The sequence below is a fragment of the Eufriesea mexicana genome, unplaced genomic scaffold (genome assembly GCF_001483705.2).
Source record: "Eufriesea mexicana isolate 0111107269 unplaced genomic scaffold, ASM148370v2 scaffold580, whole genome shotgun sequence".
Taxonomy (NCBI): Eukaryota; Metazoa; Arthropoda; class Insecta; order Hymenoptera; family Apidae; genus Eufriesea; species Eufriesea mexicana.
This window is the reverse complement of record NW_016908722.1, coordinates 44,832-71,888: the sequence shown is the minus strand read 5'-3', so window position 1 is coordinate 71,888 and position 27,057 is coordinate 44,832. Positions and strand designations below refer to the sequence as shown.

Here is a 27,057-nt window from a genome sequence, read left to right as displayed (position 1 = left end):
ATCAAATATGGCGGGAGTTACCGATAAATTGTGCGTTTAAATGTATTCTAACATAAATATCATTTCGTTTAATATTATTCAAAATTCTAAAGAAATTATAAAGCGAGACTTCTCAAACTATAATATATAATTATAATTATCAAATTATGTATTGCTATCGTGTGTGTGCAGTTGTGTGGATTATTTTCGGTATATATACGATTATAACGCGAACCTTTCGACATGGCATCGTGAAAGAAATACTTACGGTAAATTGCATTATGTATTAATATTATTAAGTTAGTAATTTAGGTATTTGAGTTTGTGTATTAATATTATTAAGTCACTATTAATATTATTTTTATTATTGAGTCACTATTAATATTATTAAGTTTCATTTAGGTATTATTAATATCATTAATTTTTATTATTTGAGTTTATTTATTAATATTATTAAGTCACTATCATTATTACTATTATTATTGAGTCACTATTAATATTATCAAGTTTCATTTAGGTATTACTGATATCACTAATTTTTATTATTCGAGTTTATGTATTAATATTATTAAGTTACCATCAATATTATTATTATTGAGACACTATTAATATTATTAAGCTTCATTTAGGTATGATTAGTATCATTAATTTTTATTTTTACTGGAAAACTGAATTATTGCATACTCTAGAAGAAAAGAAAATAAATAAAAATTTAGACATTGGGTTTCCATGATTTAATTTACTTCAAAGTTGTGTTATTTTTAAATCAGGTCGAATATAATATTATTAGATGGTACAGATTATCTTTATTTGGGATTTATAATATATTATAGTATAATTTAGAACATATTATCGTAATAGAATATATTAATATAATCTTCAAGTACGATTAATGTAACATAATTTATTACTTTTATTTACTATTGAGACTGTAATTTCTAAATCTTATAAAACACTTTGTATTCTAATATTAATATCATGTTAATTATATTTTATAATACCACAATTTCCAGTTTCTGCCACTTAATGGGGACGGAGAGACTTACGATGCATGGGTATCACCTATGCATTTAACTTTTGCCTGTTATTTGTTCAATGTTACGAATCCCGATGAAGTAATGCGAGGAAGTTATCCAAATTTGGCCGAAGTTGGTCCAATCACATACGAGTGAGTAACAAATTTAAAGAAATATTTTTATACTAAATTTCATCTGCATAGCAATATACAATATATAACTGCGTTATTATCAACATATTCCAAATTTATATTTGTCAACATATAATTTAAAGAATATTATATCATACTTATACCACATTTAAAAATTTATGTGAATGATACATATTTTAACAATATTTTAATAGTACTCTGTAATGAAAACAATACTCATTAGTATTATCGTAATTAATATTTAAAATACGTACGTAGTAAAAATTTCAGTTTATTAGGTATTTTGATATTTATTGGCCTTTATTAATTTTTATTTCCACATTTATACGTTTAGTGAAATATACGAGAAGCAAGTGATGAGCGTGGACGAAGAGAGCGATGAAATTACATATATAACAAGATCAACGTACACTTTTAACAAGTATTTAAGTCTGAACATAACTAAGCGAAACAAAATTAACATATTAAATCCTGCATACATTGGTACCATTTCCATGGTAAGTTTAATTCCATACGATTGTTAAATAAAATTAAAAAATCAATTTGCCACTTTCATAATTATTTAATATTTTCTCAATTATAATATTAATTTTCAAATAGTGATTTAAATACTGATAAAATTGTTTATATTATTCTAATAATTAAATACTAATAAAAATTTTCATATTATTCTAATAATTTTATTAATTAGAAATACAAGTACAGAAATATTTGATCAATTTTTTAAATCTCTGAAAATAAAATCCTCGTAACAATTATGATAATTAATATATTATATATGAACATATTAATATCTATGTAACAGTAATAATTTTCAAATTAATTTTTAAGGTATCCAAAAATATAATCTTGGTGCAATTAGTATCATATTATTACATCAGTATTAATACAATACTTAAGTATTAATAATACATATAATTGTGTTCCCATAGCTATCTAGTTTACCTCCCGACATCATGAAGAGATATGGTAATGACATACCGAAATTATTTCCAAACAGAAGTAGCATATTTCTAAAAGCCAGTCCTATGGAAATTCTTTTCGACGGAGTTAAAGTTTCGTGCAACTTAAAAAAATTCCCTGAGTTGGATATGGTATGCAAAACGTTGATAAGTAATCCTCCACCTGTCTTGAGGGAAACCGACAGAGAGGGCATATATCTTCTCAGTATTTTCCAGAGGGTAGGATCTAAATTCGTATAAAACCTAAGAATGAGAATTAAAAAGATACCTTCCAATCTCCAAAATTTAATTTTGTTTAAAAAATATTGGTATTAGATTTTTGTAAGAATTCCAAATGTCTCAATAATAATAATATTTAAAAAATTTTTCTCTTTACAATTCCTGCAAATTATAGCATCTAAAAATATAAGAAAAAGTAGTTTAAATTTTAATAATGATATTTAAAAATTTGTCACTTTAGCATTCCTGAAAATTAAACAATATATATTCTTGAAAATATAAAAGTGTAAGAAAAAGTAATTTAAATTTTAATAATGATATTTAAAAATTTGTCACTTTAGCATTCCTGAAAATCAGAAAATATATATTCTTGAAAATATAAAAGTATAAGAAAAAGTAGTTTAAATTTTAGTGCAATAATTGAGTAAATTTGTCATAATTAAAATTTAGTATTATAATTTAAGTAAATGTTTCAATTTTAATTTCCTTATTTTCCAGATGAATTATACTTTTCGTGGACCATTTTCTGTCAATAGGGGTCTGAAAGATATAACTAGATTAGGTGACATAACGTCATACAAAGGGAAAAGGGTACAAACATTGTGGAGCTCTGATAGTTGTAATACAGTAAGAGGCACTGACACCATCACTTGGGCGCCATTGGTAGAACCTCTTCCTTTTGTTTCAACATTCGTGCCAGAGTTATGCAGGTATAGTGATCTCATTCTTACAGGTAGTTAAAAACACTCATCCTCTTAGGATAAGATCAAAAATTATTGAATATTCCATTGAATATTGTTAAGTTAAAAATTTTTCATTTCATACCACATCTTGATGACATCCCATTTTATCTCCTCAGATAAAAATCTCAGGACACTTTCAACAATAATTTGTTATCTCGTTTTCATTTTTAGCCTAATTACATAATTTTACTTTAATCTTTATTTAAAAGACAATTTCAGAATACAACAAACAATAAAAGGTAGTTTAATATAAAAATTGAATATTGCTGATGACATTTCATGACCAACACTGTCTTGCATTGGCCGATTTTAATTTTTATTTGGAAGTCATTCGAAGATCATTTAAACGTCCCTCCAAATTTGCTTTGAAATAATTCCAGGATTATGGAAGGTCATTCAAGGATTACTTTACTTCACGAAATATTAAGATAATTTCAGAATTATTGGAGATCACCTGAAAACCATTTTAAGTCACATCAAAGTCATTCGAAGGTCATTTCAAAAGTACTCGAAGGCCATTTAAATCTCCAAGTTCACATTGAAATAATTCTAAGATTATCGAAGGTCACTCAAGGATTACTTTAGTATACAAAATATTAAGATAATTCCAAAATCATTGATGATTACTTAAAAGCTATTATAAATCACATCATGGTCATTCGAAGATCACTTTAAAAGTACTCGAAAGCCATTTAAAGTTCCCTAGAATATCCCCTGCAAGTTCACTTTGAAATAATTCTAAGTTTATCAAAGGTCACTTAAAGATTACTTTAGTATACAAAGTATTAAGATAGTTTCAAAATCATTGAAGCTTACCCAAAAGCTATTGTAAATCACACCAAGGTCATTCGAAGGTCACTTCAAAAGTACTCGAAGACCATTTAAAGCTTCCTAGAATTTTCAATAAAAGATTCTCTATGAGTTACTCGTAGATTATTTTAAGATCTTTTAAAATTGAATTACACAAAATTCACCTGATAGTCATTTGAAGATCATTGCTTGTAAAAGGACACGCACAATACTATTCAAAATTTGGACACGTCCTTAAAATAATACAAAACGAATGTACCCTCAACAAACCTGTTTCATAAATCGCAACACTTCGCATAACACCTTCCATGAATGCTGCCATCTTCGTCCCAATCACTTCCTCAAATTATTCGACACAATTGAAAAACAATACTTATTTTCACATAAGACACTCGTCTATGTATTCGTAACACACGGACGTTATCGAAATACACAGGACAGTAGAAGCAGATTACGAGGACGAAGTCTCGATACACGGTTTAACCGGATCGCGATTCGTGATGAAGGAGAGGACATGGCTGAAGAACGAAACCGAGTGTTACTGCGTGGAGGTGAACCATGTTCCACAGTGTCTGCCACAAGGTTTAATCGACGTCACGGAGTGTCAGGTAATTTCACGAGGCAATGAGTCTCTTCTGGTTTAACATTGGATACCTTGCAGGGCGTACCGGTGATCTTGTCAGAACCGCACTTCCTACATGGAGACCCGCAGCTGCTCACCTATGCACAGGGCTTAAGTCCCGATGAGAGCGTACATGGGACTTACATCGTGATCGAACCGTACACTGGGACACCTCTCTCTGGGGAGAAGAAGACACAATTGAACCTGGAGCTGAAGAAGCAGCCAGTGAAGTTGCTGTCGAATGTCAGCGAAGGGTTCTTTCCCCTTATGTGGTGCGGAAATGTGAGCTCTTTTCTGAAAATTATTTATCAATTTTGCTTTGGCCTCTTTCAGCCTTGCTTCGTATGCGTGGTTTATGTGATTGCAACTGGGGAATTCGATTCAGAATACAACAAACAATAAAAGGTAGTTTAATATAAAAATTGAATATTGCTGATGACATTTCATGACCAACACTGTCTTGCATTGGCCGATTTTAATTTTTATTTGGAAGTCATTCGAAGATCATTTAAACGTCCCTCCAAATTTGCTTTGAAATAATTCCAGGATTATGGAAGGTCATTCAAGGATTACTTTACTTCACGAAATATTAAGATAATTTCAGAATTATTGGAGATCACCTGAAAACCATTTTAAGTCACATCAAAGTCATTCGAAGGTCATTTCAAAAGTACTCGAAGGCCATTTAAATCTCCAAGTTCACATTGAAATAATTCTAAGATTATCGAAGGTCACTCAAGGATTACTTTAGTATACAAAATATTAAGATAATTCCAAAATCATTGATGATTACTTAAAAGCTATTATAAATCACATCATGGTCATTCGAAGATCACTTTAAAAGTACTCGAAAGCCATTTAAAGTTCCCTAGAATATCCCCTGCAAGTTCACTTTGAAATAATTCTAAGTTTATCAAAGGTCACTTAAAGATTACTTTAGTATACAAAGTATTAAGATAGTTTCAAAATCATTGAAGCTTACCCAAAAGCTATTGTAAATCACACCAAGGTCATTCGAAGGTCACTTCAAAAGTACTCGAAGACCATTTAAAGCTTCCTAGAATTTTCAATAAAAGATTCTCTATGAGTTACTCGTAGATTATTTTAAGATCTTTTAAAATTGAATTACACAAAATTCACCTGATAGTCATTTGAAGATCATTGCTTGTAAAAGGACACGCACAATACTATTCAAAATTTGGACACGTCCTTAAAATAATACAAAACGAATGTACCCTCAACAAACCTGTTTCATAAATCGCAACACTTCGCATAACACCTTCCATGAATGCTGCCATCTTCGTCCCAATCACTTCCTCAAATTATTCGACACAATTGAAAAACAATACTTATTTTCACATAAGACACTCGTCTATGTATTCGTAACACACGGACGTTATCGAAATACACAGGACAGTAGAAGCAGATTACGAGGACGAAGTCTCGATACACGGTTTAACCGGATCGCGATTCGTGATGAAGGAGAGGACATGGCTGAAGAACGAAACCGAGTGTTACTGCGTGGAGGTGAACCATGTTCCACAGTGTCTGCCACAAGGTTTAATCGACGTCACGGAGTGTCAGGTAATTTCACGAGGCAATGAGTCTCTTCTGGTTTAACATTGGATACCTTGCAGGGCGTACCGGTGATCTTGTCAGAACCGCACTTCCTACATGGAGACCCGCAGCTGCTCACCTATGCACAGGGCTTAAGTCCCGATGAGAGCGTACATGGGACTTACATCGTGATCGAACCGTACACTGGGACACCTCTCTCTGGGGAGAAGAAGACACAATTGAACCTGGAGCTGAAGAAGCAGCCAGTGAAGTTGCTGTCGAATGTCAGCGAAGGGTTCTTTCCCCTTATGTGGTGCGGAAATGTGAGCTCTTTTCTGAAAATTATTTATCAATTTTGCTTTGGCCTCTTTCAGCCTTGCTTCGTATGCGTGGTTTATGTGATTGCAACTGGGGAATTCGATGTTATACCAGTTTAATATCGAGGAAGTTGGGTCTCGTAATTAGTAAATATGCTGACGACAATGAATGTGAGTCAGATTAATATTCGATAGTTTGATATGGTTTGGGAAAGTATTATGGAAATTTTTGAAATGATAAGTGATAATTGAAATTTTTAATTAAAATTGTGGAATTTAGTGTAATACAGGAAGTTTAATATTGTAATCAGTAAATATGCTGGCGACAACAAATGTGAGTCAGATTTACGTTTGACAGTTTGATAAGGTTTGGGAAAGTATTATGGAAATTTTTGAAGTGTTAAATGATAATTGAAATTTATAATTGGTACTGGGGAATTTGGTGTTATACCAGTTTAATATCGAGGAAGTTGGGTCTTGTAATCAGTAAATATGCTGACGACAATGAATGTGAGTCAGATTAATATTCGATAGTTTGATATGGTTTGGGAAAGTATTATGGAAATTTTTGAAATGACAAGTGATAATTGAAATTTTTAATTAAAATTGTGGAATTTAGTGTAATACAGGAAGTTCAATCTCACAATCAGTAAATATGCTGACGACAACGAATGTAAATCAGATTAACGTTTAACAGTTTGATAAGGTTTGGGGAAGTATTGTGGAATTTTTTGAAGTGTCAAATGATAATCGAAATTTTTAATTGGCACTGTGGAATTCAGTGTCATACCGGAAGTTAAATCTCGCAATCAGTAAATATGTTGACGACATTGAATATGAGTTAGATTAATGTTCAACAGTTTGATAAGGTTTGGGAAAGTACTGTTGAATTTTTTGAAGTGTTAAGCGATAATTAATAAAATTTTTATTTTCTAATGGTTTTAAATGAAGATTGAAATTTGAAGCTTTTAAGAATTTTGCATTATAACTGAAATTTAAGACTTCTAGTAATTTTTTTATTATAAATGATATTTAAAGCTTGAAGTAAATTTGAATGGTAATCTGAATTTTAAGGTTTCAATAGTTTTAAATGAGAATTGTAATTTATAACTTTTAGGAGTGTTACATGACAATTAAAGTTTATAGCTTTTAGAAATTTCTCAAATTTTCAAACAATAGGATTTTAAAGCTTCTGATAATTTCAAACGTTAATTAAAATTAATACTTTTTGGTAATTTGAAACGATTTCTGAAATTTGAAGCTTTAAATAATCTTGAATTATGATTTGCTGATATGCTAATTAACCGACTCTCTGGAGTGACTATAATTTATCAGCAAATCAAACACGTCCTATAAGTTACTTGTTAAAGTGGTTAATGGAAATTACAATAGTAGTTCTAATATCAAAAATATTATTTATTGATGCAGTATACGATATCAAGGAATCATAATTTTATTAAAAATAGACATACTGATTCAAGATATTTTATTCCATCTTCTGATCTTAAAAAGAATCTGATCTTTTGTCATCTTATGTACCATAAGATTCTGGCAAAACAATCGAGCAAAATTATACATTTTTTTCCGAACAAGTTGATCACGATTGTTTCTTGTGTAATATGCAAATTACTCCAATACTGACGAAAAAATTAATTACATAAATTTGACAATTATTTTACAGGGTAACACGCCATCGTTGTCTATAATAGGGTTAACCTATCAAGTACATCGTTTGATACAGGTTATAAGTTACTTGGATATAGTTCCCCTGATGATCGGAATTCACATGGCTCTGATGACTACGCTTTATTGTAATTGCACGAGACGCAAAGTACAACCTACAGTTTCGATCGCAGATTCGTTGTTAATATCGTCGAATTCACAGTCGAATAATAGCACACATAGACCTAGACGACAAGCCGTACAGGCATTCGAGCAATTTTAACACTGGAATTATTATCATAAACGAATCAGAATGGTCGATTTCAAATATTTTAATTTTTCCTTGCTTAAGACATGCAGATACTCCTGATAAAATTAATTTTGACTTCTATTTGGACTGAAACATATGTATATGTCGTGTCTGTGCTTGTAAGAATAAATATTGCAGGTCACAATTTAAAAAACACTTTAATTATCAATTAGAATTATTATTATTATTAGAATTAATTATTAATTAGAATTAAAAAATTTGAATTGCAATTTTTAAGAATTCTGGCTCATTCGTTAGTTGGCTCTTGATACATATTTATTTGGTTCGCATATTTATGAGAAAAAGCATGAAAAAAGAAATTATGCAATTTATGGAAATAAATAAAAATGAATAAATATATATCTCAAAAATGAAAATACGTGATATGCAGCGTTTTTCTTTACAACCACAGATATTCTTTCTTCTAGTTTTAGCAAATGTATACTAATCTCAAACAACGAAATTAAAAATGATAATGAAAGAAATTATAAATTCGACATTAGAGATCCATGCTAGATCTTGATGGGAAAATTTATGTGCATCTGGTAATAGTTTTGTATTTTACAAATTACAAAATGATGTTAAACTACGTTAAAACGCTATACTTCACTTACAACGCGATTTCCTTCAGTACAATTCCAAAATTGGAGAAATTTTACAAAACATTCAACGAATAATACTTTTTCATTATTTATAGATCGTTTTAACAAATACATTTGCCACAATCGCGACAAGAAAATGCTATATTTCTCTTCAATTCTGGAACTTAACCTCACTTTTCTCATTTCACGCGGGACGCCATTTTTATGATACTTTCACCACGTTATATAAGATGGTAATGACAATTTCTTTACAATATTCACGACATTAGAGCAACAATTTTGTTAATTAAATTAACTTAAATTAACAATGGTTTTATTTTTAAAAAATATTGTTTTTCAAAGAGATATGTCAAACATCTCCCATAACTTCGTTACAAAGAAGCTTCGCATAACAAAAGATCTATAATAATTTAATAACTTGAATTCAATAATCAGCTTAAAAATTACAGGTTATTTAGAAAAAATATTATATAGAGATTTAATGTCTTCGTACAGTGGCACTAAATTTACAATCGATATTACACGCTATTTACTGTATCCTTGCAATTTAATATAGCAGCGATCGCATTTGTTAATTAGGTTTAGCCAAAAATATTATGTTATTTATACAAATTTATACAAAGTAAACGAGCAAACTTCTGTTTTATTTGTACAATCCAATAAATAATATTTGTCCCACTTTTCCTCGGAAGTTCACTGCAATTTTGAAATGCGATCACTACTACATTAATGTTATCGTTAACTTAATCAATCACTTAACACGCCATTTTTCCACAACTTCGAAAATAGAAGTTATTTCTCCGCATTTTATATTTACAATAAATATAAAATAACTTATCTATTCAGTTCGGAATTATATTTCTTCCGTGTATTAAAAATTAACGTAACAACGATCAAAATTAATTACAATATTTCATTGTATTACAAAAGATTCTTACATGTAAGGTAGAAATAAATACACAATGTACACGAATACTCTTAAAAATAAATACTCTATCGCAGCGTGGCTCGTGTCAATAATAACTGTATCAAAATGGCTGTACAAATCTTTAAGTCTTAAAAAACAAATATCTAGTTTTAACAATTTTAACACGTGCACAGGAGCCAGAATTTCTATTACTCTAACACGAAATACTCGGACAACTTATTTTCGTACAAAATCTACTTCTGTATCGTCAAATCTTGTATACGTGATTCGTTTGTAAGTTCTATAAAATTTTTCCAAAATTTTCTCACTTTTCGAACACGTATCACATATATTTATTAGGATTAAAAACATACACAGTGAACGTGTTAATCCATTAAGGACGAATGCCTTTAATATATGTGGCATAATACTTTGAGTTATTGTGACAGAATATAATTTTAATATTTTAATCATTATTCTTTTATTTAACACGTTGGCCACTATGCGAATTATCAATAGTTGGCATTCGATTTGCCAGTGTCGCCGCGCAGCGGTGGTTATCGGTAGCTTGCGATGCTGAGGTTAGCAAAAGAATTTAATTGAAATAAATGGTAATAAAGAATTTTCCTATGTCGTCCTTGTTATTCAAATAATCTATAACGAATCATGGTACATGTTTAAATAACTTTGTTATTTGTTATTCCGTTGTTTTCTAATAAAACAAGATACTCGTTATAATATTTACTATGGTGACAGTAGCCATTTTGGCGACGTCGAGAATAATAAAAGAATTTAACCTAGGTAAAGCGTAATATTTATAAAAATTTCGATACCGTCGTTATTATTACAACGATGTAAGGAAATTATCACATCATGGAGTATATTTAAATAATTTTATTTTTAACTCCATGTGTATATATTATTAGCGTATATTAGGATGTGTGTGATAAAACAAAAGGCTTATTTCATCTTCGTAAGCAAGTTATATACAGTGTGTTTATTTTATCTGAGAACGTGTAAATACTATGAAGGACGTGTTTAAATGTTTACGCATAAATCTATATATTTGTTATTGCAAATTTTATAGCTAACATTAAATTATTTCTAAAATTACAATTATTTGTGAATATTTAATTTTCATATGCCATCATTTGTTCTGGAACCATTGATACAGTAGTCTGACAGAACAACCTAATCAATAGAGTTTAGGTACAGTTTAGTTAACTATAATTATGATAATATGTCGACCTTCACACTTCGTATCTCGATAATGATCGATAATCGATCTATAAAAATATTTAATGAAAAATATAAGATCTTCAATGTCATTACAAAGTTAAATGAATATTATCATTACATATTCTCTTGATATTCTACGATATTTACTTGAAGTAATTTTCTATATCACGCATATGTATTTTTAAATGTATTTACACGTCTGCAGATAAAAATGAACGTACTGTAGAACTGATCTAGCAGTCAACGTGTTAAAAGTGACACAGTTCGTTATGTTCTATGGTTTCCTACATATCCTGTACACCATTTTCTTTTCACTTGCTCCTTTCTTAATACTTCTTGTCCATCAGGATTAATGTAATCAAGTCTTTCTTCCGTATAAATACGCTTATCGCTTCAACGATACAGTTCGATTATCTCTACGATGGAGATCCATGAACCGAACACTAGCGCTATGAGGGAGAGCAACACAAGCGAAGAGTTCTTCCAAAGCCTCCAGTTGTACTTACCCAGATGGCCGTACCAGCGCGAAACCGTTTCTAGCACTGCTGGGATCGTGATGCCCAGGATGGAAAAACATACTGATCCGACTAGGGAAATAAACGGTCCCAGGTCCGGAACTAATAATGCCACAAAAACTGGAAGAAAAAGAAGGGAAAGTTATAGCGTAACCAAGTGTTATGCATCGAGGTAAGATATTGGGGAAATTTTTGACAATACTCGGGATAATACGTATTTTAATCGTGAACCAAATACATACGTAAACGAACTCCCGAGAGAAAAATTTAGAAAATATAATTTAGAATTTAAAAATATAATTTGAATTATATTTTAAATTTTTATTAAAATAGATGAATTTTACGAAATAATTATATTTTCTAAATTAAAATATAATAAAATTAAAATAGTAATAATTCAAATAATAATTCAATTTATATTTTCTAAATTCTAAATTATAAGAGCAGCTGCTCTTGGCAAAATTACAGTTGATTTCTTTTTTATTGTGAAAAAATTGGGTACACCTATTTATTTTTGTAGTAATAGGGTTAAACGAGTGTTAAATGAGATATTAGGTACTAGAAAAATGGAATTTTTGTTTAATTATACTAGTTTCATAGTATAGCTAGTTTTCGTGATATAATAATATCTATAATATCTCGAATATCTACAATATAATATATCTATCTCTATAATATCTCGAAATAATTTTAATTCATTCTGGTTTGCGTAAATTATTTAAAACATATAATATAATTGCATAGATATAGTTTATAAAAATAAAAAGGGAAAAGAATAAATTATTATTAGCTTCATATAATTAATTTCCCCTTCATTAATTTTAGTTTATTCCAGCCTATATAAAATTATTATTATTAAAAATATCGATACGTAATATAGTTTATTGTATATTAGTATTAATATTGGTACTAATTTCTCCATAGTGTTACTTAAAATTTATCATCTTATCATCAACTATATAAAATATTCATAATTATTCAACAAATAAAAGACGAAGACAAATACCAATCTCAATTTTATGACTTAATTTCGATAAAATTAAAAAGTCAGCGATTATCTAACAAATGAAACACGAATACTCGGAAAAGATCAGAACAGATAACTATGGTATTAATCTCACGTGAAACCGATCACGATTGAAGAAAACACCCGTATAACATCCTCGTTACAAAGCTAACCAAGCATTAGAAAGCGAATGATCAGCGAGAATATAAATTGTTACGTCGAAAAACATCACTAGACCGCGTGCCGAGCGCCCCCCACCACTGGGCAGGTTGAGTAACATCGCAGTCGAAAGGAACTATATTGCCTCGACCATACGGAAACAGATGCTGAACCCTTGAAACGCCAACAACGTAAACAAGGACGCGAATATCGAGCTGGTGGATGCTCAATGAATCAAATGAGCACGAGTCATTGAACGGTGCTCACGGTTAGCAGTGAGTCATGCGGTTACAGAACCAACGAGTATTTCCCGGGATATGTCTATCTTCCTACTGCGTATTTCTCTCTCTTCTATAGGAAAGTAAGGCACGTGACCGGTGCACGCTCAGCGTGAACCGGTAATAACCGGAAGGCTAATCGAGCCAGCTATCTCGTGAATATCAAAACGCTAGTCGTTTTATTGCGCCATGGATCTGGTAATAAAAACAAATTGCTACGAAAACAAAACATTGCGAAGTAAACGACAGTAATTATGCGTGAATTAATCGCATCTGAGATTTAATATGTGCAATCTCACGATGTGCACGCGGTGTCTCGAGTTTTTCCCGTGGAATGTAAACGGTGGGTTTCGCGAATTAATAGAGAAGTATTAATGATAATGACCACCTCGCGAGACAAATTTGCGTTAATGATACCGCGAAGATAATATTACGTGTACAGTAAGAAGAAAATTCCAGGATTATATCAGTGAAATTAGAAAATAATTCGACGATATACGCGATATTTACGATGCATCAATCGTATTGTAGATACGAACCGTGGTGGCGCTAGTGAGTTAAGTGGAAACCTTAAGACTATCTGAAAACCCTTATTTGTAAAAGGGTTAATGGCTCGTCCTTGAACATATTTTTGCTATAGCATCATAACAATTCTAAGCTTTTTCACTGTAAAATCGCTTACATTTTTCACGATAAATTAAAATAAAAAAGAAAATCGTGTATAAATTGTCATATATATATATATTATTGTCTAACTATAATTATTATTATCTCTCATTAGAATTATGGTGTCAAATATATTAATAATAATCGAGTGTTGCTTTTTGAATATAAGGAAATAATAAAATTTTTATTACGCTTTTATTTTTAAATTTTTCTTATTTTTATGAATCTAGAATAAAAATTAAATCTTTCGTGTTAGAGATGAGAAAAAATTGAACCTGTCACATAAAAGTTTCTTCTACTTCGAATAATTAATTCTGATATAAATTATTTTTATTTTTCTTCTTCCTAAACATATATATCTTTGAAAACAAAGCGAGTGAAGCCTAGTTTATATCTAAACAAAAAGAGACGAACAAAAATCTAATGATATAATTCGCTGTTATGTAAATCATCGTAAATGTTATTATGCAAAATATCGTAAAACCCCCATTTATTCTCGACTCGTATTCTGTTGGTGGTTTTTAACAAAGCATTTACGAGCTCATGTTTATATAATGATTTTTCTTGCTTTTAGTGGTCACAGATCACGCTGACATACTTCGGCTGGAAAAACTCGAGACACTAAGCGATGAAGTATGTCTTGAATAAGTGATTACGAGACTGGTTTGCTCGTGATCGCTTAACCAAGGTATAACACGGTTTTTTAATGAAATTTCATGCGACAAGGAGGGTGGCCATGGTGGTAAGCCAAGAGCAGCGAATGTCGTTCCAGCCATGCGTGGCGAATCAATAGCAGACGAAAGCGATAATTTCAGACTCCCTACAAGCTATCCACTAATGAAAATTGAAGCCTTCAGAATTTTGATGAAACGTTACGTTTCTTTGAAATTGTTATCCGTGATGCAATGCAGAAAATCTGACGGAAATAAATCTTAATGATACCTTCTGTGAGTTATTTTTAATCGGAAATATTGAAAGTCGAAGCTTCTAGAATTTTTGTGAAACTTTACATTTTTGTGAAATTGTTATCCGTGAAGCATTGCGGAGAATCAGAAAATAAATCATAATGCTATTTTATTTAGGTTATTTTTAATTAAATAGGAATTTGAGTAACTTAAATCCGAATTACTCAAGACTTAAATATGAATTATTCAAGACTTAGTGAAAATAAATCCAAATTTTATATTAAATTTTCTCTGTTAAACATAAATTCCACTGGTTTTTGGATTTTTTTGAAAAATTTGGAGATGGATGACTCTCTATATTTTGCACAATTTTTGGTTATGGCTGGGATAAATTATTTCTTCTTAAAGACTTATTCGTGAATAAATTAATCTTAATGATGTTTTATTTGGGTTATTTTTAATTGAAAATATTGAAAATTGAAGCTTCTAGAATTTTGGTGAAACTTTACATTTTTGTCAAATTATTATCTGTGAAGCATTGCACAAAATAAAAAATAAGTCTTAATACTATTTTATTTAGGTTATTTTTAATTAAATATGAATTTGATTAACTTAACAGATTATTACTCAAGACTTAGTGAAAATAAATCCGAATTTTATATTATATTTTCTCTGTTAAATATAAATTCCACTGATTTTTGGATTTTTTTGAAAAATTTGGAGATGGATGACTTTCTATATTTTATACAATTTTTAATAAATTATTTCTTCTTAAAGACTTATTCGTGAATAAATTAATCGATGAATATTTTATTTCAATTATTTGCCACTATATGTCAATATAAACGATTTTCAAATTTCTTCAAAAATTCGAGTAAATGTATTATATATTTCTATGTACCTCTTGCAATTTTTCATAGGTTGATTTATTTCCCTCGATATATAATTATATAATATTATTTATAAATTTGAGTTTCTCAAAATTTCGAATTTTCATTTAATTTTTAAGCTTCTCAAAAATTTTTACACGAATTGGTTTCTGAGTCTTCTGTAATTTTTCACCATTGATAAGCTAACTTGTTTTTCATCTGCTGTTCGAGATATCAGTTGAAAATTAAAGTACTTACTGGTAAATAAGACCATGACTATTCTCATCGCCGTCTGAGATATTCCTTGATACTTATGGCTGCACATGTCTTTCATAGAGTTCCACATGATGTCCATTGGCACGAAATATTGCAATCCATAGCTGAATAAAACTGCCAAAGCGATGAGCAGTTTCACTATTTGCCCGGGTCTGCAAAATAATGCATTCTCGTTTAGTCGAATATTTCCATTTTTGCTCGACATTTACACACGTTCCATTATGTAGACATGCAAAATTTCACGCAACTGTACACGCAACTATCTCTTCGATTAAGCAATCGAAATATAGTTATGTCGAATTCGATTTTGAAAAACAAAGATATCCACGTGACTATTATGTAAGGCGAAATTTGAGTACGAGATAAAATTTTAATTCCAATAATATTTTAATTCCAGTAATATTTTATATATACCAAAAAATTAAATTAATAATTTTAATAATTTAAAATTAGATAAGAAAAGTAATGTTATGTACACGGTAGATGATGTACTTTTTGAATTTGATAATTATATATATGTATATTTAATATACAATATATAATTTATTTTATATAATAAATAACGTATAACATGTACATTATAACGGAATTATTGATTAATTAGTTATATTTTGAGAAACTAACTTTTGACTATAGTCATCTTTAGTACAAGATGAGAGCTCGAAGTTAATTGACTATAATTAACTTTAGTGTATAGCGAATATTTTGGGCGACTATAGGAACCTTGAATATATAACAAGCATTCGACGTTGGATAATTATAGTAACCTTCGGTATAGAGTGATTATTCGATGTGGGGAGACTATAGTTATTTTTAGCATAGAATGATTATTCGACGTTGGATAACTATAGTCACCTTCGCCATACAGTAAACATTTGACGTTTGGTAACTATAATCACCTTCAATATACAGTGACTATTCGACGTTGGGTGACTATAGTGACATTTAGTATACAATGATTATTCAACGTTGGGTGACTATAATGACATTCAGTATACAGTAATTATTTAACGTTGGGTGACTATAGTGACCTTCACTATACAGTAAACGTTTAATGTTTGGTAACTATAATCACCTTCAATATACAGTGACTATTCGACGTTGGGTGACTATAGTGACATTTAGTATACAATGACTTTCAACGTTGGGTGACTATAGTGACTTTTAGTATACAGTAATTACTCGATATTGGATGACTATAGTGACCTTCAGTACACAGTGATTATTCGATGTTGGGTGACTATAATCATCTAGTGATCCTAAGTAAATAATCAGTACTCGACATTCGGTAACTGAAGTTGCCTTAAATATAGAGCGAATATTCAATGATAAAGAACTATAGCAACTTCCATTGTATAAATAGCGTTCGATGTTACACGACTATAGTCACATTCAGTAAACAACGAGTGCTCGGTATCAAATTACTATAGTCACTTTAACATAGAGCGAACGCAGGTACCATAGTCGTACTTATTGTTACTATAGAACGAGTTTTCATCGTTGAGTGACTATAGTCACGTTTACTATAACCAAAGAACTTAACCCTTTGCACTCGAGATGTGAGCTTCAGTCACCATTTCATAAAATTTGGAAGATCGATATTAATTAATATATCAAATTTAACGTAACGTAACAGTGTGCGAGGTATCGAAATCAAATAATTCTACAATTCTATTATTATACAATTCTTTATTTACTGCTGAAAAAAGTATAGTCAGTTTTTTACTAGAGAATCTTTGATTTTCTACTCTTCTCTAGCCAAAATATCGTCGAGTGCAAAGGGTTAATAGTAAGCGACTATAGTCATTCTCCGTATTCGACGTCTACTAAGTATAGTCAATGTTAGAAACGAATGAATCAATGAATAATTTAAATAATTATGTAACTCATAATAGCACTCACATCTCTGTCGTTGTCAAGTTCAGCGTGATACTTCCCAGAACTGCTGCTCCGTATTTTAAATAACCGCACACACCCAGTGTGGTGTATAGAGACACCACTATAGTCATCGTTATATTAAGGACACTTGGGCAACCAAGGAAATGATGCGGATTCCGCATACTGTTTTCCACAGGCATTACCTAGAAAATTAATTCCTCGTTGTAGCATTAAGAGCAACAGTCGTAATAGTTACGCTACTGTCTCCTATTGGTATACTATACGGTATGCATGTAGTATAGATAAAATAGATACATATGATGTTCTGTTAATTTTGGCGATTAACTTATCACAATGATAAATTTTGCTGAATTATTCACACTTTAGTACTGCTTAAGTGCCTTGGAGTTTACTCTTTGCACTGTACGGTTCTTAAAGCTATTAAAATGAAAGACAAATACCGTGCAAAGATAAGGATATGACACAAAATATCAATGTTAGGTCTCTGAAATTGGCCGAAATTGTTATTTTCAAATTTCTTATTCGGGTATTGAAAATTGAAACTTTTATTGCAATTAATACTCACTATTATTAAGATAAAAACGATTATTAAGATAATTATGCATGGCTATTTGGTTTTGTCACATTATTTTAATTACTTAATATAATTTTAATTAATTATTTAATTATTTAATTTTAATTATTGTTACCTGTGGGCTATATATATCATATTCTATATAAATATACGCTGTTTATGATATATTTATTAATACATACTGTGTATAGTAGCGTATTTAATTCAATTCTGTTGTTAAAATAATTAAAAACTATATAAAAGTCATATTTTTTACTATACACGATAAAAAGTAAAGGAAAACTTAAATTCTTCGCGACTTTTGCCAAATAAACGAGAAATATAAGTAGCATATTTAATTTCGCCCTATCTTTAACATAATTCAAAAATTTATTCATGAATTACATTCACACAACTGTACCCAACCAAAAGAAGAAAGAGAGAAAAAGAGAAACATAAAATCTCGGCGAAATTTCCCAAAATAAAAACTTAAAAAGCTACGAAGAAGGAAAACCTAAAATTTTCGTGACTATTGCAAAATAAACGAGAAATATGAGTACCAAACTTAATTTCGTTTTATATATATATAATTTAATTTTTTAATTTTTTAAATTCATTTAATTTAATTAATTTAACTTACTTTAAAAATTTGTTAATTTATATATAATTTAATTTCGTTAATATAATACCAAAAATGATTTCTCAATTACATCCACGCAACTGTACCCCGTCTCTAAAGAAAATAAAAATGGAAACAAAATCTTGGCGAACTTTCCCAAAATAGAAACTTAAAAGGCTATGAAGAAGGAAAACCTAAAATTTTTGTGACTATTGCAAAATAAACGAGAAATATGAGTACCAAACTTAATTTCGTTTTATATATATATAATTTAATTTTTTAATTTTTTAAATTCATTTAATTTAATTAATTTAACTTACTTTAAAAATTTGTTAATTTATATATAATTTAATTTCGTTAATATAATACCAAAAATGATTTCTCAATTACATCCACGCAACTGTACCCCGTCTCTAAAGAAAATAAAAATGGAAACAAAATCTTGGCGAACTTTCCCAAAATAGAAACTTAAAAGGCTATGAAGAAGGAAAACCTAAAATTTTTGTGACTATTGCAAAATAAACGAGAAATATGAGTACCAAACTTAATTTCGTTTTATATATATATAATTTAATTTTTTAATTTTTTAAATTCATTTAATTTAATTAATTTAACTTACTTTAAAAATTTGTTAATTTATATATAATTTAATTTCGTTAATATAATACCAAAAATGATTTCTGAATTACATCCACGCAACTGTACCCCCTCTCCAAAGAAAATAAAAATGGAAGCAAAATCTTGGCGAACTTTCCCAAAATAAAAAATTGTTAACACGAAAGGAATATGACTGCTGAAATAAATCGAACAGCCAATCAGCAACTACAATTTACAGGCACGAATTTTTCAGCGGGCAAGTAGAACGCCATTAACGTTTAAACTATAGATTGTCACACTTACGACACCGATGCCCTCGATGGCGAAGAGCACAGTTGCAAGAAACGTAGGCCACTGCTTTACCGGCGCGATCAACTTCACGTCCGGCGATATTTCGATCCCGTTGAAGATGTAGTACAGGGTTATCGCAAAGCCGACTATCATGCAGAGGTTGGCCATTATGGAGAATGGCACCATGTACTTCAAATTTCGCACCTGACCCAACAGCAGCACTGCGGGGATCAGGGTGAGTATGTACAAGCGAATCGGTATGATCATGTTGCTGTAATAATCCACCACCTGAAATCAAACGAGGAACAGTTTCGTCACAGGCACCTGGGATAATTGGTCTAACCGGTGTCTAACGAAGTTACCATGCGAGAAGTCGTAAATAATTTCGTCACTGGGTGCAAAAGCTCTTGGTCTATCTCGCGAGAATGCGACCCGAGTGAGCAGTCAGATTGTGTCGTAAATTGTACTTCGTTTCCGTGCAAATGTTTTATTTATGAATCATCGTCTGCTGTAATGTATGGCTTCCTGAACATGCGTTTAATAAAATAAAAGGAAGGAAAAATTGATGGAAAAGGAAAGTAATTACTTGGTAGTTAGACTGGTTGTAAATTAAGTCTCATGTTTTATTGATGCCATATACTGGGTGTTCTGGCAATTTTGTCCATTTTTATGGCTTTTATTGCGTTAAACAAGTTGTATGGGAAATCTGATTTAATGACAAGTTTTCTTTTTACCATCGAGTGGTGGAATTTTTTAAATTTCAAATTTTTATTCATTTCAAAGGGGGGGGGGGCAGAGTACTGTGTGTAGAGTAGAATAATAGAACACGTGTGTAGAATGGAATAAAAAATTACGTGTACGAAAGTGTAACAAAAATTGTTGAAATAATTAATAATATCTGGGGTCTGTTTGTTTTTCAGACGTGCATATAAATTTTCAATGGAAATTAGTATTGAGAGACATTGGAAATTTAAAAATGCAAACTCAAGAACGTTGATATCTATTATTCTAGGTACTGTGTACAATGTGAAACACGTTTCGTAATGACAGTAATAGCATCTACAAAGTCGGTATCTCAGGAATAATGAGTTTTCAGGCAGACGTGTCTTACTGCATTTATATTCAGAATTTATTATTTCCGTGTTTTTAGATCCTTCGTGTTCTACGTGCTCTTGAAAACGTGTATGAAACTGACAAACATCTTATATCTATAGATAAAACTATAGTTGTAGCGCAATAGTGAAAAATAAGGAAAAATATATTTTTAATAATATGATATATAAACTAATTTCTCGATTTAATAACAAATTGTTTTATCAGTTCATTAATGAGTACAATTTATAATTTAATTAACCTAGTAATGAAATGTAATAATTCATACATAATAAATTTTCTATTGATAAATTGCACAGTGAACGGTAGGTTGAGAACCACTATGTTGTATGAAATTTTATTTCAAAAGCAAAAAATTGAACATTCCATTTCAAAAAACAGAACTCTGCTCTATATCTCTTCCCTTTCATCAAATATTACGTGACTATCCCAGACTGAGAGTCACTATACTATTTTACCAAATATCATAAAAAAATTTTTTTTAATTTAGAAAAAGGATAGAAGAAAATTCTTCTGCACATATTTTTCCTGGAATATTTCACATTATATATTATGTACAATTTTTAAATACAATTTTAATATAATTTTGAATACAATTTTTTCTAGGAGTGTAAGGGTAATTTATGTAATATTCATAATTAATAAATAGTAATTTACATAATGTTACATTTATATAATATTATATTTATATTATATCCATATTAAATTTTACCATTCATATTAATTTTACAATTCATATGAAATTTTATATTATGTTCATATTTGATCCTAAAAAAGATTGTATTATACCAAAAATTCACGTTTCTTGCAAAAGATCGAATATTCCATTACCTTGGGTCTCTAAGAAACCAAAATTTTCTAAATGTTTAAATGTTTTCTTTGTCTTTACAGTGACTACGAGCAAACCATATTACCACGATTCTACCTTCTGCTCGTTGTCGCACGTTTTTCACCGGCAAAATTTACGCTTATTGCTTGGAACAATGGAGATATACGAGGTGGACAGAGTTAATATACCACCTGGTGCCATTTAACGTTCGAAGTGTCCGATTAGATACAAAGCATTCAGCCGGCGTGTAATTTGTGTTGAGGCAGGCAGGCAGGCCTGATTCTGCAGGTCAAACGAGACAGAACGAGTCTTGAGGCAACGCGTTGGCACAGATTTTCAATTGTGATCGAGGAAAAAAGGAGAAAGATGCACGTGTGACGATGAACGAGGACGAAGGAAACGAGACGATCGCAGATTAGACTGGTTTCGCAATCTACATTTTAATGCGGCTAAGACGGTGGATATAATTCACGGCCACTATACTCTGGTAAATTATGGAACTGTAAACATGGCAATGCAGATTATGCGAGACACAGCTGGCCGATCGAATTCGATGTTCAGGAAATATCTGTTTCTGTTTAATGGAATTTTCAAATGGAATTTTTTTCTAATTCTTTACGCGATGTATAGTGAAATTATTGGCCTAGATTAGATCAAATGACTGCGTTTAACCAGGTAAACTAAAAGTAAGTACATTGTGCTGTTGCTTGGTTAAATAAAAATTTTGCATAAATTTTGCATATGTTTTAGTAGGATGATGATGATTTCACGTAGATTATAAAATTGGACGATTTAATTAATTATCTACAGTTTGATAAATAAACGATGAGTATTAAAATATTGCTGAGGTAAAGAAAAATTTTGTAAAAATTTAAATAAGTTTTAGTAGGATGATGATGATTCCACGTGGTTTGTAAAATTGGATGATTTAATTATTTTTCTACACTTTGATAAATGAAGAACGAGTTAATATTGTTATAGTATTGCCTAGGCAAAGAAAAATTTTGCATAAATTTTGCATAAATTTTCATAGGATGACGATGATTTTACGTAGATTGTAAAATTGGATGATTTAATTAATTATCTACAGATTGATAAATGGACAATGAGTACTATAATATTGCTGAGGCAAAGAAAAATTTGGCATAAATTTTAATAGGATGACGATGATTTTACGTGGATTATGAAATTGGATGATTTGATTAATTATCTACAGTCTGATAAATGACTACCATAATATTGCCGAGGCAAAGAAAAATTTTGCACGAATTTAACTAATTTTTCGCATTAATAAAATAGCGATGCTTCAGTATAAATTTGAAGATAGTAGTGTTCACTTCAACACTGCGAAATTGGAAATGATTACTATAATATTGCTTAGACAAAATAGTATTATATATAAGTTTTATCAAAGTTCCATAATTATAGTTGGAAAGTATACTAGGCAATTAAAGATTCAAAAAGCAAAACCTCTAATTTAAAAAACGCTGACAGTAATTATAATAATCAAGTCGAGGAAACGTCTCGCGAAATATTAACGAACGTACCTGATTATTATATAATTCAATGAATAAATTAATTAAAGGGAGAGAGAGAGAGAGAGAGAGAGAGAGAGAGAGAGAGAGAGAGAGGGAGAGAATATTTTACATAACGAAAAAGATATTTGTTTTTTCGAGAATAATTTATTAAGCAAAATTCCAAATTCCAAATTTTATCGGATCAAGGAAATATTTCACGAAATAATAACGAATAAATCCAGTCATTGCATAATCCACGAATTAAATCAGTTGAAGAGAGAATAATTTATATAACAAAAGTCAAGTGTTAATAAAAAAGGAGGATTGCAATCGATTACGTCGATCTCTCGAATTTATCTGAACAAATAGGCCATATATCCGGCCGCGAATATTTCCATTCATCATCCAAAGTCATCGATGACGAGTGCTTTTACAACTCTTCAGTCAATGCTATCAGCCTGATATTCAAATTATCGGTGTGGGTACTCTTTCAACACTCGATACGATAACAGTGGCCTGCTTCTGCTGAATTCGAGTCGTCGATATCGATGCTTAACCTTTAAGCCATCTAATATTGAAAATACTACAAAAATTTCTCTATCCCGAGATCGACAGAATACATTCACTAAGTATAGAAATATAGATATATAGTTATAGTGTCATAAAATAGATTTTATTTAACTATACTTATCTACTTAAATCGAATCTATTCTGTGATAGGTTCGAAAGAAAATATGAGATGGATAAAAAATATTCACTAACTATATAAGTATAGTCACATAGTTATAGTATCGTAGAATAGATTTTATTTAACTATACTTATGTACTTAAATCGAATCTATTCTGTGATAGATTCGAGAGAAAATATGAGATGTACAGGAAATATTCACTATGTATATAAGTATAGTCATATAGTTATAGTATCATAAAATAGATTCTGTTTAACTATACTTATATACTTAAATCGAATCTATTCTGTGATAGGTTCGAGAGAAAATATGAGATGGATAAAAAATATTCACTAACTATATAAGTATAGTCATATAGTTATAGTATCATGAAATAGATTCTGTTTAACTATACTTATATACTTAAATCGAATCTATTCTGTGATAGGTTCGAGAGAAAATATGAGATGGATAAAAAATATTCACTAAGTATATAAGTATAGTCACATAGTTATAGTATTAAAGAATAAATTCTATTTAACTATACTTATATACTTAAATCGAATATATTCTGTGATAGATTCGAGAGAAAATATGAGATGGACAGAAAATATTCACTAAGTATATAAGTATAGTCACATACTTATAGTATTGTTGAATTGATTCGATTTAACTATACTTATATACTCGTCGTAATTTGCATAACTACCTATTTTCTGTGCATTAAGATATTTTTCTTATTTCATAATCCTGAATTCCGGAGTTAAGTAATTGGGTCTAACAAGAGATGTAATCTAATTGTTAGCTAAAATTCATAATCTCTATAAAATAACTCACTTAGTCCGGCCATAATTTACACTCTAACCTCTTTTATGTGCAATAGGAGTTTCTTCTAACCTCAAAATCCTGTACCTCAAAGCCATATATGATGTCTTTAATAACTTAATTATAATTTACACTCTAACCTATTTTATGTGCAATAGGAGTTTCTTCTAACCTCAGAATCCTGTACCTCAAAGGGATATGCGATAGAAAATATTAGATGTTAAGAAATTGGACTTTACAACATCCACAGTAATTAATTCAATTAAAATTCGTAATTCCAACAACGTAACTCACGTCTAGGGGCCTGTCCAATATTTCAAAATTTTCTGTGCAACGTAAGTTTCTTCTAACCTCAAAATCCTGTACCTCAAAGCCATATATGTTGTCTTTAATAATTTAATTATAATTTACACTCTAACCTATTTTATATGCAATAGGAGTTTCTTCTAACCTCAAAATCCTGTACCTCAAAGCCATATATGTTGTCTTTAATAATTTAATTATAATTTACACTCTAACCTATTTTATATGCAATAGGAGTTTCTTCTAACCTCAAAATTCTGTACCTCAAAGCCATATACGATAGAAAATGTTAAACGTTAGGAAACTGGACATTGCGACATCCACAGTCTTAATAAAAATTCGTAATTCCAACAACATTACTCACGCCTTGGCGTGGAATTCTTAAGTATAGGAAAGACGTATATTTAAAAAAAAGTCCCCTTGTGGTGGGATGTCTAAGTATAGGAAACACCTATATTTAAAAATTCTTCACGCCAGGGGGACTCGTATTATGCGATGAAGGAAAGAAAGAAAAAAGAAATTGTGTAAACTGGATGTTTGGGCTTACCTGTTTCAGCGAAGTCGAGACGAAGACCAGGTAGACGCAACTGCCGCCTACGTAGGTGGCGCACAATGCAGCGTTCACGAATATTCGACTAGCGTTGGCGAAAGGCCTGAGCGGTTTCGGGCCGCAAAGAAACGCAGCCTGAGCGGTTTCAGCGTACGTCATCTGTGGCGTTTTCGTTCGTTTGCATAGCACATGGGACGTACGGACCAGAATGTGGACACAATGCGCGCATATTATTCCGATTAGTATCGTGCCGATGCCACCGAACACTACTCCGCCGTTCTTAATCGCGTGCGGCATGGCGAGGATTCCTGTGCCCAGGGACGATTTCAGTAGGTGAGCCAGCGAACCAAAGTCTCTGTAACGTGAAAATTTTATTTTTCTTTCTTAATTGAGGGCTTAAAAGTCGCATCGACAGCAAGGTCATTAGCGACATGTAGCGTTAGAGGGGGTACTAAATGTATTCATATGATAGCTTGTTGCGTTGGATGAATCTGAGGATGTTATTGGCGTTTTCAGTGTTGTTAAAGATTTCTTCCATTCAGTTAGGAACCTTTGCCTGGGTTCGTGAGGCTACGTATTTCTTACAGTAAAATAAGATGTGTTGGATGGTCAAAGGATGTTGGCACTTGTCGCAGTAGGGTGGGGGTGTTTCTTTCAGAAGATGTTCTCGAGTAATTTTGGAATGTGCGATTTGGATCCTATTCAGTACGACTTGGTCTCGTCTGTTAGTAGATCTTCCTATATTATTTTCGAAGAAGTCATCGGATATTGCTTAATTTACTTGCTTTCTTGGAGCACCATTCGAGGTTCCAAGTTTGTTTGATTTCAGATGCTAATATTTTCTGATAGTCACGGTAAGGTAAGAAAATTTTCTTTCCTTCCTCTTTCCTTCCTATCTTGTGTTATGGTCAAATTCAATAGTGAAGTAAACTCTACATTCCAGCGGTGTAGGGGCGATCCCTTCCCCCTGTGTTCTGTCTTTTGTCACCAGTCTTCTGAAGACGACTTCTAACCTGCGAGGCCCTAAACAGGCCAGTTCTAACCATTCCCTCGTTCAATAAAGATCTATACAATTTTTCCACAGTTTTCCACTGACTACTATTCCTTGCGTTATAACCCCTTTAACATCTTGTGTTCAGATATAATTTTCCATCAATTTCTCCTTCTTTTTGATAACGGGTTTTTTATTCTTCTTCATTTCTGTTTCCTAATAGATATTTTTGTAATTTTTGGAAATATTTTTCCACAATTTTCCTGAGTATATCTTCATTATATATATAATTATACATGTGGTACATACATTAGTTTATGAGTATTATTATATATTATAATTCCTATACAGGGTGTCCCATTTGAAATTTTTAACTCGATTGTTTGATAACTAAACTATAGTTCTTCTCAAAAAATGTTTCAAACGAAAATTACTCTGCTTTCAGAAGGATACCTTGTAATGATCATAAATTTTTATCAGGTGGACGTGTTTCTGAGATTTCTAGGTGATATTGGTATTTTTTAATGGAAT

The 27,057-nt window shown here is 30.7% G+C and overlaps 2 protein-coding genes across 2 annotated transcripts in view; one reads left to right on the top strand and one right to left on the bottom strand.

The window, feature by feature from the left end:
- The first annotated feature begins 146 nt into the window (after positions 1–146).
- On the top strand, positions 147–8,322 carry LOC108545816 (sensory neuron membrane protein 2). Its single transcript, XM_017897609.1, has 10 exons — positions 147–248; positions 993–1,147; positions 1,482–1,644; positions 2,080–2,328; positions 2,827–3,038; positions 4,318–4,489; positions 4,543–4,835; positions 5,916–6,087; positions 6,141–6,383; positions 8,059–8,322. Exons 1-10 carry the CDS (start codon positions 147–149, stop codon positions 8,320–8,322), a joined length of 2,025 nt encoding a protein of 674 aa, XP_017753098.1.
- A 2,466-nt stretch (positions 8,323–10,788) lies between these two features.
- The window catches only part of LOC108545824 (proton-coupled amino acid transporter-like protein pathetic), a 32,182-nt gene continuing 15,913 nt past the window's right edge, over positions 10,789–27,057 (bottom strand). Inside the window, exons 4-8 of the mRNA XM_017897616.1 lie at positions 25,533–25,890; positions 19,743–20,018; positions 17,674–17,852; positions 15,754–15,923; positions 10,789–11,732 (exon numbers count right to left, since the gene is read on the bottom strand). Of these exons, the coding sequence (XP_017753105.1) occupies positions 11,491–11,732; positions 15,754–15,923; positions 17,674–17,852; positions 19,743–20,018; positions 25,533–25,890 (1,225 nt within the window). The 3' untranslated portion in view covers positions 10,789–11,490. The remainder of the gene's footprint in view (positions 11,733–15,753; positions 15,924–17,673; positions 17,853–19,742; positions 20,019–25,532; positions 25,891–27,057) is intronic.

Coding starts and splice junctions, on each gene's coding strand:
- LOC108545816 (XM_017897609.1), top strand. CDS start 147: ATGTATTGCTATCGTGTGTGTGCAGTTGTGTGGATTATTTTCGGTATA. Junction 1,148..1,481: donor GTTGGTCCAATCACATACGA/GTGAGTAACAAA, acceptor TTATACGTTTAG/TGAAATATACGAGAAGCAAG. Junction 4,836..5,915: donor TTTTGCTTTGGCCTCTTTCA/GCCTTGCTTCGT, acceptor CGAAATACACAG/GACAGTAGAAGCAGATTACG.